The sequence below is a fragment of the Pan paniscus genome, chromosome 8 (assembly GCF_029289425.2).
Source record: "Pan paniscus chromosome 8, NHGRI_mPanPan1-v2.0_pri, whole genome shotgun sequence".
Lineage (NCBI taxonomy): Eukaryota > Metazoa > Chordata > Mammalia > Primates > Hominidae > Pan > Pan paniscus.
In genome coordinates, this window is record NC_073257.2 from 124055035 (window position 1) to 124068526 (window position 13492).

The 13492-nt window shown below is 37.8% G+C and overlaps 1 protein-coding gene across 2 annotated transcripts in view; it reads right to left on the reverse strand.

Moving 5' to 3' along the window:
* The window catches only part of GPAM (glycerol-3-phosphate acyltransferase, mitochondrial), a 33918-nt gene extending 23484 nt beyond the window's left edge, over window positions 1-10434 (reverse strand). The window contains exons 1-7 of one of the 2 annotated variants that reach the window (XM_003825587.3): window positions 10328-10434; window positions 9434-9531; window positions 8321-8451; window positions 7117-7239; window positions 4619-4692; window positions 2246-2359; window positions 334-480 (exon numbers count right to left, since the gene is read on the reverse strand). In XM_003825587.3, the coding sequence (XP_003825635.1) occupies window positions 334-480; window positions 2246-2359; window positions 4619-4692; window positions 7117-7239; window positions 8321-8422 (560 nt within the window). In that variant the 5' untranslated portion in view covers window positions 8423-8451; window positions 9434-9531; window positions 10328-10434. Of the gene's footprint in view, window positions 1-333; window positions 481-2245; window positions 2360-4618; window positions 4693-7116; window positions 7240-8320; window positions 8452-9433; window positions 9532-10251 lie in introns of both variants that reach the window. The other variant, XM_008950917.4, reaches the window with a different exon arrangement.
* Between the last annotated feature and the right edge of the window lie 3058 nt (window positions 10435-13492).

Consider the following 13492-nt stretch of genomic DNA (forward strand, 5'->3'; position numbering starts at 1 on the left):
GTGAGCAGAATGATCCCTCTGATGTACACAAACCACTCCTTTTATGACTCAGATACGTGAAAGTTGATTCACAAGCAGTCTAGGTGAGCAGATGTTAGTAGTAATACATTGGCTGCTATCAATTAACAGATATGAAGGCACCTTCAAGCCTACCACAGTGCTACTTTGCACGAAAGCTGAATAAGAATATAAGAAGAGTTTAATTTAATATCAGGATTCATTAAAACATCTTTTGGACAAAGAGAACTGTGCTAGGAAAGTTCAATAATTCAGTCTTATTTGCTCAAATCAGCATGGCTGTGATTGAAAGCTTTCTGCCTTGCCTTTTAATACCTGATCATTGCCGGTGAGACAGTGGCAACCATTTCTTGAAGAATCCTTTTAGCTTTCTTTTTCACTTTGTTAACGGCTTTTGATTGCTGCTGGGCAGAACCATCAGGGTTTAATTCAGCAGCCACTTCTGCAATTGCCTCTTGTACTCTGGTATGAAAATGGAAAAAGAGACAATGTAATTGTTTCTATACTACATTCTGTATTCAGTATTTTCTAAACTGCAGCTGTAAATCACAAAACAAAATGTATGTTCTCTTTAAAATGCGGTAACATGAAAGAATAAGCTCAAGCTAGAAGTGCTCTTTCTGGCTATCTATTAAATATTAAGAATATTATATTCCTAAATCAATGAATCTCTGAGGAATCTGGAAAGCAGACTAAGAATTTAATTCAAATTTACTGGGTGACAACTATGTGAATTTGAATGTTCCCATTAAAGTGTGAGGGACACGAAATTGTACTCTAGCAGAAGAGAGAAAAAGAAAGGTTATCCCTTTAGGCATATAATTCAGAGGTATCCAAAAGTCTACTACCAAATTAATGTGTGATTTTTCTTTTGAAGACTTAATTTACTTTTAATTTGTATTGTGACTCCATTAGTAAAACTATATGTAAAACTCTGGGAGGGACCAAAAATGGTCATAAATATTTACAAATTTTTTCAACTCAAACCAGTAATTTTTAAAAGGCACAGCTCAAGATCAAAAGAGCACAGCACAGAATAATAAGCAGTGAGATAAAAGGAAACATTTAATCCAGTTTTATAAATCTTCCAGCTGACTTAGGGGAGAAAGCATGAGGTTCAACCTCCTTAAACCACTTCTAACATCCCAGTTACTAGTCAAAACATCTGGATGAAATAAATGTACTTGAAGGTTTTAACAAGAAAACAGAATATATAATAATCTAAGAATTTCACATAATTGTGTTTTATCCCACTGGTGCTGATTTTGGACTAGTGAAGTACAGCAAAATTCCACATAGCCCCATAATTCACTAATACAAAAAGACCAATACCACAGGACACTGATGCCCCCCAAGTCTATTCCCTAAAAAGCATTCATTGCATTCTGACCAGGAATGTTTCTACACGTCATTACCATGACTGATGCACCTCCATTATCAACTACTCACTCATCCATTCGAGAAGTATTTCTTGAGTACATATTATGTGCCAGCATTGTTCAGGCCTTAACAAACATAACGAAGAGTCTACAGATGACACTTATGAATTTAAAGCAGCCTTTTAATTCACCCTGGTCTCCTGCTCCCCAAATCCAGGTAGATCTCTGAAACTGGCCACACCAATGAGGCCAGTACTCTAGAATCAATATTCTAGAGTATGGGAGTTTGGAACATCTTCACCCAAACTCCCATATTCTAGAATATTTATTTCCCCATTCCACCTGAGTTCCAATCAGTCTTTCCTATTGTAAGCAAGCTCCTGTAAGAGCAAAGGCAGTAATTCATTCTGTTAAGATTTCTAGCAATGACTTTCCAGTACAAGAATTTGTACCTAGATACTCAGTAACTGGCAAAAATATCAAACTCAATTCTCTTTCGGCTATAAAATAGGAAATACAATGTCTCCACCATTTATATTACAGAAAGCAGAGAACTCTGGAAATATGTGCATCTCTGAACTCCTATTTGCCTTTCATGTTTTAGAAACCCATTCAATTATTAATCCATAAAACAAGGCTGCTATTCCCACATGGCACTGTCACCAAAGCACCTGTTCTCCTGCCTTTCTTTAGTTTCCTTTGGAGCTTAACATTTAATGTTTGGAAATGTGAACACTTCTTGAGACACAGTCCCAGAGAAACTAAAGGTTACTAAGAATTACTTCCCCCTCCCACTCCTACCGCCCATCCCTGCCTCTTCCCACCTTTACACCTTGCCCTGCCCTTACCTACTGCTGTTCAGCACATTTTCAGTCACATTGGTGGCAAACATGCCCTTATGCACATCTCGCTCTTGAATAAAAAGAACGTAAGAAAGGCGTCTTGCAAGCCATCCGCGGTGTCTGTGAAAATGATTTAGCAGAGAAGTATTAGAGGTACCCCTAAAACAAGTTGCTTAAATCATAAACTAATTTTCTGCCCATAAAAACAAAGCCTAATGTCATCTCTTTCTGAGATTTAGGGTTCTCCTACAGCAAATTCTCCTTAGTAGTTCAGAATGTTGTGCAGCCAATTTTATTCATGTACTCTCAGCTAAAACTGAAACTTGGAATTTGTGTATTAATGTTTGAATAGCGTTACTGTGCTGAATAACCCTAATATGAAAACAAAAGAAATAAGAACATCTGGCTTTATTAATACCATTAAAAAGGCAAAAATGTTTAATGCTATATATAAGCTATATCTATTCTGATAAACCATACAGCTTATATTTATAGCTATGGGCTATAAAAAGATAAATTTGGAAGTCTTTTCCTATGATCAAAGACTAATTTTTTTTGTTAAGTTTTTGTTTGTTTTTTCCTAAGATAATCACTGATTCTCTAATTGAATTGACAAGGCAGATCGGTTGAAAGAAGTCAAGCATGATATAAATATTTGTACTCTAGGCTAACGAAGCCAGAATTTCTCACTTTTTCCCCCTTCACATTTTAAATACACCTGAGGGATAAAACATATTCCTGTCAGTTATAAATGACTATGTGGTGTTTAGATGGGAGGATGGAGAGATGAGTTTCAGAATAAGAATGCTACAAGCTTTCATTATGTAATACTTTGAAAACATTTGTAATGATTACATGATATCACATTATCATTATCAATTCAGTAACTCTGAAAAGACCCAGAATACCCTCAATAGAGAAAAAGTAACTTGAAAGAGAACTGTTTATGAATCACCTATTTCTTCACCTCTCCTTCCTGCCATTCTCTTTTTCTTCCTCCCTTCCTTTGTCTAAATCTTCCAAAAATTTGGCCCAATATATTAAATGTTAATCCTAAACTCCTCCTTCAGCCAACATTTTCAGAAATATTATTGGTATGTACAAAGTCCAAGCTCTCTATGAAATCCCTTTGCAACTGACTGAAAGCATTGTGTGTGTGTGTGTGCACATGTGCATGAGTGTGACAGTGACAGAGTGTGTGACTCTATGTGAATGTGTAGGCTTTGCTTCATAGAATACACAGAAGAAGTAAATAGCTGAACATGCAGCTTATTTCACTGAATAGTTTCATTCTGCCTCGTCATCATAGCAAATGCGATTTTCCTTAACTGTCTCTAATTGAGGGCAAGAAACAAACCTCTTGGCTTTATATATAAAATATCTACTTACATAAGGAAGACTCTGAGATCCCTTTTCTTAGGATCTTATCATCTTATCAAAAAAAATTCAACGGACCAAAGTCTCTCCCCTCTTTTTTAAATTTAAATTTAAATGAAAATTTAAAAGAGAGAGAGAGAGACCAGCAGCCTGGGAATGATCTGCTCATGTACTTAGACTTAAGTTCTATTTTTAAAAGTTTACTATATATCCAAGTATTATCATTCTCATATGTGATCTCATCATCAAATTATGAGAAGTAATATCATAAGGGTTTCAAGTAGTTGATTTCTTGCACTAATTTTCATAGAATTTCAAGTATTTCTCATCTGAGCCTATCTGCCTGCCTACTCCAGGTATCTATTTTTAGAATTACAAGGACTGCTAACATTTGGCTACTGATTCTCTTGCCTCACAGACATTCACACAACCTTTCGACCCTCCTTCCTATCCCCTGGCCTAGAGTCAGATAAAACAAAGACCCTTTTCTCTCACACTGGTGCTTACAAGCCTATCCCCATATGCCTAGAAATTGTAAGAACTCTAAGTAAAGTCTTGGGTAAATAGTAACTCAAACAACATTTGCTCAACAGAGAAAATGTCTTTTAACACCCTACAGATTGGGCAGATTTCAATAATTTATACTTTTTTTTAAGTATTAAATAGTCATAATAAATCATAAGAGATTCAAACCTACCGGTCTTCTCAGACAAATATTTCCCACATTTTGGCATACTTCATATGCAAATCAATATAAGTCAAAGAACATTCTAAGTGACATCTACACTCCCCTGAAATTATCTGTAAGTACACAAGTGGTAACAGTAATAGTTCTCTCTGTGGCTATACTGCTTCCAATTTTCAGATAATCTCTCTTGTGTCAGAAACTCATATTCTATTCACTCTCAGTAATGCAAAGCAATTCAGCTTAAAGTGTGTTAACTGATTATTATGAAGTTTTTCTTTTGAGATGTATTAAAAACATAAGAAATTTCTTTTTACCTTGTGTGAGTTTCATTGATATAAATAACATTCCGCAAACCCAAAGACGGGATACTGGGGTTGAAAAATTTGTCCTATATAAAACAAAGTAAATGTAGACATAAATACACAACTAGATTGACGGTGAAGAGCTCTCATTATGAGTTCTTGATAACTTTAATATCAAGCATAAAAACAGATATTGCCTCAAAAATCTAAGTGAAGAAAAAAGTTTTATTGAAAAGTACTTTTTAGCCTTCAAAGAATGTCATAAACTCAAAATTCATCTTTAAAATCTTAAAACTAGCCAGGCGCAGTGGCTCACACCCGTAATCTCAGCACTTTGGGAGGCCGAAGCAGGCAGATCACCTGAGGTCATTAGTTTGAGACCAGCCTGGCCAACATGGTGAAACTCCGTCTCTACCAAAAATATAAAAATTAGCTGGGTGTGGTGGTCGGTGCCTGTAATCCCAGCTACTTGGGAGGCTGAGGCAGGAGAATTGCTTGAACCTAAGAGACGGAGGTTGCAGTGAGCCAACACGATGCCATTGTACTCCAGCCTGGGCGACAAAGCAAGACTCCATCTCAAAAAAACAAAAACAAAAACACAAAAACAAAAAACAAACAAACAAACAAACCACCTTAAAACCAAAGGAAATAGTACCCCTTGCTGCTTGACTCCTCATCTCCACCCTGAAAGAAGTGAAGCTACAAGAATGTCAGAGATTTCAGTTTTCCCAAAATACAAAGACCACGCTAAGTACCATGCAGTTATTGTTGCTTACTAAATCTCCCAAAATCCCTGACACAAAAGAGTTATCACCATTTTCTAGGTGAGAAACTAAGACTGGGAGAGGTTTAGGATTCAATCTTATGTCTTGATCTAAAGAGTATGGTCTTTCTATTACCCCTAAATAACTGTCCATTTAATGAGAAATCATCTGTCTACTGGTCACCCTCTTTACATGTGATCTTGAAAGATAATCCAGAGATAGCTTTGCTGAAAAGATAGTCTATAGCTTTATCAATATGGGCAAAAAGGTAACTGTTCCACACTTAAATGCTGAAAAAGCACAATGTTCCCTCAACAAATATAAAACTACTTAAGTGGAATCTCTTTAGAGAAAAGGAAAATACGATTTCAGAGAAAAGATAGCAAATATTATACAGTTACCAATAAAAACATTTTTAAACAAATTATTTTAAATGATCATGTCATGGAAGTAATTCAAGATCAAGTTCAACTCCATCAGGTACTATAGTAGGGCAAAAATCAATTGTCTGTTGTACTATCTACCTTTACCCTTTACTCCAAACCATTACCACCACCAAATTATTTCCTATACCCTCTGACTTAAGAACACATTGTAGTTATTGTTTTAAGTATTCAAAATTAGAATTAGACTAGATGTCAGATCTAAAAAGAAAATGACATTCTGTTTAAATCTTGATTTCAAGTGACCTATTAATCTGAACTAGCTTTACTCCTAGGCTAGAAATTTCTGTGATTCTTGAATTCTACCAAATTCTTGCAACAAGGTAGTTGTGGTTTAAAAGAAGCAATATTTATAACAAGACATTCTTCAGCAGATCTGAACATTTAACATAAACTGCTTGGGTTCCACACAAATCTCTCCCATGTTAGTAAACCCCTTTATACCAGACTCAGAATTCTACTTTCTGCCAAACCAACCTTGAGTAGAAAATTCACACAGCACAATTACCTAGCCACACAAGTTACAAGCTACCTCTATAAACGGCAGGCACTTAAACGGCAGAATTTCTTCATCCTAATAACTGGATCCCAGAGAGAGCTTAACATCCAGATATGACTTTTAAAAGGCAATTCTACTGCCTTCAAACACAACCATATGAAGTTCTACGTTCCTGTGCTAATTTGTCCTTCTCTTCAACTACCACCGAAAATATACCTCTCACCCACTTGGCTCTTCTCAAAGACTGCACTGTAATGCAAAAGATATTGCATGGCTTGTGTTTTTTCACCAAAATACAAACAACAAACCCATATACACTCTCTTAAATCTTCATTCTAACATTTTAGTGACAATCTTTCACTATCACAAAGTCAACAGACACCTTCCATTAGCAAAGGCTCAGAGCAAAGTCACAGCTTTAACTTCTTATTCTGTCCCATTATCTCTTTCTTATCTTGCTAGAATTTTAATGTTAAGTGCTAAAGTTCAACACCTAAAAGTTCATGAAGGTTCCCACTAACTCCTTTGAAGACTTAACCGAAAGTAAGATCTACTCTCCCCCTTAAAATCCTACTACAACCTCAAAAGAACTAGAATGTTACCTAGTATCAATTATGGGACCAATATTTACTGAATAAATAAATGGAAAGAAAAAGTGTGTCAACATCTTTACTTGAAACATTTGGTTCATAAACATGGGTCTCTGTTCTGAAAGTGAATTTAGTCCAATAAGACTGCCTACTACAAAGTTGGAAATCATATTTTATGCTGAGTATTAGGGTCAATAAGCAGTAAGGTTCTTACCCAGCTCTGGGGAGTGCAGGAGTAACAACATCTTCCAACAAATGGCCTTTTCCGACTCATTAGGCTTTCTTTCCATTTTAAAGTTGCAGATCTGAAGACGGTGGGTCTAAAGCCACACTCACCCTGACAAATATTAAGAAAAAAATATAGTTTCTAAATGGCAAGAGAATACTTGTCTACTTGATCTCAAAATCTAAAGTATTTTGAGCAGAAGAAAAACTTATGGCATATTCTGGGTGATTTTCATTTAAGTACTCCCTCCATGATCAACACTTGGATAAAAGCTTACCACATAAGCAAAAGCTGAGCACCCAAGGATAGTAATAGCTACACACTGAAGGCAGTATTCAAAAATTTAAAAACTAAATTGTAGAAGGTCAAACAGACTTCTGACAGCTAGATAAATCAATTCAGACTCCTGGATCTCTAGTCTAACAATTAACCTTACCCCCTTTTAAATCACACAGTCGCACTACAGAACTATAAAGGCCTTACATAGTGAGCAAGTTTTTATAATTTTACTTTAAATAAAAAACAGGTAAACTTATATAACATTCCTTTATCTTATCAAGGGAACTTAAAGACCAGAATTTAAATTATAGCTATACTATTCAATTAGGGTCAAACCTTGCTCTTCTATTCTAAAAATGCTTAACTTTGAGCTCAGTTGCTCAAATCTCTGTTATACAGATATAACATTCTCAAAATTAAGCAAAAAAAAAAAAACACTATTTTTTATATAAAGACAATTAAGATATTTAAAATACGTCATGTTATATTGAAATAGGAAAAACAATCCAAGAAAATGTATGCCTTTTGGATTGAATTCATAAGTTCCTAATTTTTTAAAGTTTACTTCTATTATAAAATTCATGCTTTTCAAGTATAACTCATGGAAAGTACATACCAAGAGAAAGAAAGAAAAAAAAATTTCTTACCGACCCAAAACTACTACTAGGGTTTTTTTCCTATGCAAAATGATTATTTCGTTTTCTAACATAATCAGTGTACATAAATTTTCTAACCATTTTTTCTTCCCAATATAATGCCATAAAATTTTTTATTAGGCTTCATAAACATACCAGTTTCTGTAGCTATTAATCTTGACGTGATATTATGTTGCTGCCAGTATTTGCACCTTCACAAACATCATTGAAATGAACATTTTTAGGCTGAATGCTTTTAACTCTTATCCTAAACTTACCCATTCCTCACTTGTGTGCTTACATCGACCAACACTGTATTCTGATGAATTTGGCAGATAAGAAACATCTATTGTACCAAGGGTCAGTGCAGATTCATCCATGTCACAAAGTGTAATTCCCAAATCATGTGCTATAAAAAATAGGTACCATTTAAATTAACAAGGAATCGAGAGAGTAAATACTAGAACTCAAAATTCTGATTTCTACATTACTTTGCTCCATAATGGGATATCAAATGAACTGACAGACTTCTACCATGTTGAGTCACAAGGTAAAAACTGACTTTGATGTGTTTATATGAACACAGTTAGGCTTCCCCAACTAGAAAAAAAAATCAGCATTTGTATTCTAAGACTTCCTGAATATATAAGGATACAACATTGTATCCTTTGTATCCACACAAAATAGCTATGAATAGTATCCAAACAAAACATAGTATGCAAACAAAATAGTATCCAAACAAAATAGCTATGAATTGTATCCAAACAAAATAGCTATGAATAGTCATTTGCAAATGAAAATAAGAGCTTATTCTTATTTCATTTTTGTTAATTGAATAGTTTCTGGCAGAAGGAAGGCATGTTTATTTAATTAAGGCAATTAGGGCACCCCTTAAGTTCCCGTACTTAAATTGAATTAAGATCTTAATTTTCTTGTGATGTCCTAAAAGAACATTTTCACTTTTAATACAAAGGTAATACAAAGCTACAAAGCTCTGAAAGAAAAGCACACTATTTTGAAATATCTGATGTATAAGTTTTCATCCTTTTCGATAAGCTTTTTTCTACCCTAAGGAAAAAGATTCACTAAGAGTAAACTCCTAGAATAGATATTAACCCAAAATATAAAAACTTTCAAACATAATCTCTAGCCTCACATTATTTTTGCTTTTGGCTGTTTCTCACCTGGCCTAAAATTATTCCTTTAAAATCCTGAAAGGTCATGTCTAGATTAACAGTGTTCCTTTGGAAGGCATATTCCAATTTCTTTACAATCCCCACATGGGTTTGCTACAGTCACTGTTATTCTCGGCATAACCACCTATGTCCTTAAAAATTTAACATAAGTACAATCTAACATAACAGGCTAGGGGAGAGAATAAACCAATGCACCTGGGATGAAAGTTCTTCTGTTTCATAACATAAAACTTCAGGACTCAGCTATCAGTTTCGGGTGCAGAATGTCCATACAACAGGGGAGCCGCTGCTGCCTGAGAAAATGAAGTGAAGAGGGGATGAGGAGAGGACAAAGAGGCTCGTTTGTGCCAGCAGGAAGTCCACGTTTTGCACTTCCTCACTCCGCACAGTTCGCTCTAGGTCAAGGAGTAATAAAGAAGCAATATCCCAGAGGCACCAGCCAGCAGCATGCGCTGAGGGAAGCTGACTAGAGGATCTGAAAAGGACAGAGGCTGGAAGACCAGCTCTGAGGTTTAAATCTTCCACTGCTTACCATCTGTGTGATTTTTTATTACCATAAGTTGGTTAACTTCTATGCCTTAGTTTTCCCATCTGGAAAATGGGCAGAATGATAGCTCTTACCTCCTGGGTTGCTGAGAGGACGGAATAATATAAACAAAGGGTCTACCACAGTGTGTAACACACAGTGAGCGCTCAGTCCAATCAATGGTAACGCTGTCATTATCTCCAGCATACCGGCTGCTCTCAGAGTACCCCTTGCTGCCTCAATGTCCCCTAGGGACCCAGGCGGGCTGGCTGGCGGCGCCTCCGCGCGTGCAGATGCTTAGGGGACTGAGTCCATAAGGACTCCTTCCAACCCAGGGGAACCCATGCCCCAGCCCAGTCTCCCCAGGAGAGATGAATCCTGATCCCCACCCCTGCACGAGCCCGACCCGTTTCTCAGGGAGAAGACCGGAGCTCGGGTGTCAGGGAATAGGGGACACGACTGCCCCAGCAACTTGCAGGAGTCGCACCAGCTCCATGCACTTGTCCCGGCGCTCCCGGCCCGAGCAGCCTCCCGCAGCCCACACCTGCCCTGGCAGTTCGCACCCTAGCAGCTCCAGCTTCGGCTGCTACAGCAGCCCGCACTTCCAGTCCCGGCCAATGCCAGCTGCAATGGCGCACCCTGATGACGCAACCGGCGCATGGGATTGACGCGGCCGCCGCCGAGCCAGCGCCGGGGGCGGGGCCCGGCCTGCGAGCCTCAGGGAGCGTGAGCGGATCCGAGGGTGTAATGTGTGTACTCGAGTGTGCGTGCCTGTGTGTGGCTAAAGATAGTGTGTGAGCGCCTGGACAGATGGTTACCCTGCCTAGGCCATGCGTGTGTGAGTGTGTGTGGGTACCTCATTCTGCTTTGTGTAAATTCAGCTTATCCGGGAGCTTGTCCCTCTTCCAGGCTCTGTTGGGAACGTGCATGTGGGCTATCAGGTTATGTGTGTGGTCTGACTTTTTATGAGATCTGTAAGACTATGTAGGATTTACTACGAATGGGAGAGGCAGGGATTGCAAATGGCCATGTTGTGTAATTTCTACCAAAGTGGCTGAGTGCCTTTTCCTTTAAGGAGGAGAATGAGATATGAAAAGAAGCAAATAAGGCTTGTAGGATAAAAAGCCTCAGTTAGGAGAAATAAGGGCTTTTTTCCCCCTTCGGACTATATGTTACACAGCATGGTGAATATAGTAAATAATAATGTATTATACAGTTCAAAATCGCTAAGAGTACATTTCAAAAGTTCTCACCATGAAAACTGAGAAGTATTTGAGGTGGATATGTCAATTAGCTTGATTCAGTTATTCCACATTGTATTCATAAGTCATAACATCGATTTGTACCCCCTAAATATATGCAACTATTTAGTTAGTTTAAAATATAATTTTTTAAAAAAATGACTTGAAGTAGTCTGAGTTCAAGTTGGCCTACCTTTAGCCCTTGGAACAAAATAACACTGACCATGAAGTTCTTTCACAATACCTGTTATGCCATTGACAAGGCCAATGATTATCAAGAGCATTAGCAATTTAGAAAGAAAAAGATAATCTTTTTTATCCGGGGGGTGGTGGCACACATCTATACTCCCAGCTGTTCAAGAGGCTGAGGTGGGAGGATTGCTGGAGTCTGGTAGGCAGGGGGTTGCAGTGAGCCAAAATTACACCACTGCACTCCAGCCTGGGCAACAACGAGACCCTGTCTCAAAAAATAATTATAATAAATAAACTTTTACATGCACTCAAGCAACAAACATTAAGTATGAACTAGAATCTGTGAATACAAAGATGATTAAGGCATATGCCCTTCCCTCAAGCCTCTGCCGCCAGTCCTTGTCCCTCCTACACTCACTAATCCTAATCCCCTATTCAATACAAATCTTCGTGCATATCCACCAGGAAAAAAATCATCTACAGCCCCCCACAGGAGAAATGCCTGAGCCTGGAACATAATAAGGCCTCCACAGAGAGGCCTCTGCTATTCCCTCTTCTCCAGCAGAAGCCTTTTACTTCCTCTCTGATTGTTCTTAGACAAGCCATGGGCACTCATCCTCTTAATTCTGCTCATACTGTTCTCCCTGAAACTCTACCGTTCCTTCCTGAACTAGTTCTTCAGGCCTCCCCTAATCTCTCCAGCCCTCAATAACCACACTCTCCTGTGATATCTCAAATATGTAATACAATACCACACCTTGGATCTTTCTCAATTTCTTTTCAAGTCTTCCAGACGATTACAAACACATTATGTCAGTGACTTGCCTCAGTCTCTTAGTTAACACCAAAGTCTCTTGTTGTATAGTAAGCACTCACTCAGTACTTATTGGGGCTAAGGAACAATTAAAAAAAAAATCCTTCTCTTGAATTTTTCATACCTCTGTGTATAAATCTTGAACTTTCTTGTACCTCTGTGTATAAATCCACCCCAAAATGCAAATGTTCTCCTCTTTTGAAACAATCAAAAACAATGGGAGTTGATATTCATATTTTTAAGAAGATTTTGAGCTTCTTGAGGTCAAAGACCCTGTCTTTGTTCAACCCACACACATAATCTTAGCAATAAGCACACACTTAAATACTCAAGCACTTTATGTTGACTAGAATTTTAATCCCAAAACATTATGAAATTTTGTGTACAGGTTATTGGCCCATGACAAGGAAAAAAAGAAAGAGGGGAGAAAATAAGGGAAAGTCTTAGGGTTTGAAGTCACTACTAAAGAGAAAGTAACAACAAATTCACTAGAGAGAATACCACAGGAGTTTTGAAATGTAAGCCAAAGGGAAAAGTGGATCATCTTACATAAGATTCATTTGTAGGCAACTCTTCAGTAATGCCTGTTGCACAATTGTTACTGTGGAGCCGATGTACATTGCAATGTCAGGTGTTTTGTGTTACTTAAGAATTGTTTTGGAAATAGGTGACACCCTTGGCAATCTGTTTTATGAAGAGAGCCACAGTAATTTATAGCAATCCAGTCCAGCCAGCTAAGATGGAGCAACAGGACTGAATTTACTCTCCTGCCTAAAACAACTAAAAACAAAAACAAACAGGCATTTATAAGACAATGGCTTTTAAACGTTGTGCTGGACAGTGGTCCTTGAGGAGGGAAAACAAATGAGGTGAGTCCTATGATTGCCTTGATTTACTAACTAGAGGGAGCAGCCAAAAAGAGCTAGGCAGACTCCCTGAGTTGAAGAGATAGAACTGGGAGAGCAGGGAGGCCAAAGCAGCTGGAACTGTGAGTTGTATATCAGAAAAGAGAAAGCTACACAGAGAAAGGAGCTGTGGAGATCTACAACAGATCTCACTCCAGTCTTCCGCTGATTAGAGCATGTGTGTGAGGAAGCTACCTAAGGGCAGGAAATAATCATGTATGAAGAAAAGAGAGAGCAATTACTAAAGCTTGCACAGGGTAGGAAATTAATTCTGCTCCCACAAGGCAGAGTAGAAAGATACCCAGTGATTATACAGGACCAGAAATAGTGCCTGATCCTGGCACCCCGACTGGAAAACCTCATAATTCACAACTCAAATGGTTTTGCTTCAGTAGTGGGGCAAAATTAGCCCTAATGTAAAAGCTACTCTGATCCTATCTTAGAAATCTTAAAAGCCAGCCACCAAAGGATTAAACCGTTTTTGAGAACAAAGTGTCCCAGAGCAAAGCACAAGAATATTTACAGGAAATTAAAAATAACCAACACCTAACAAGGTAAAATTTGCAACATCTGGAA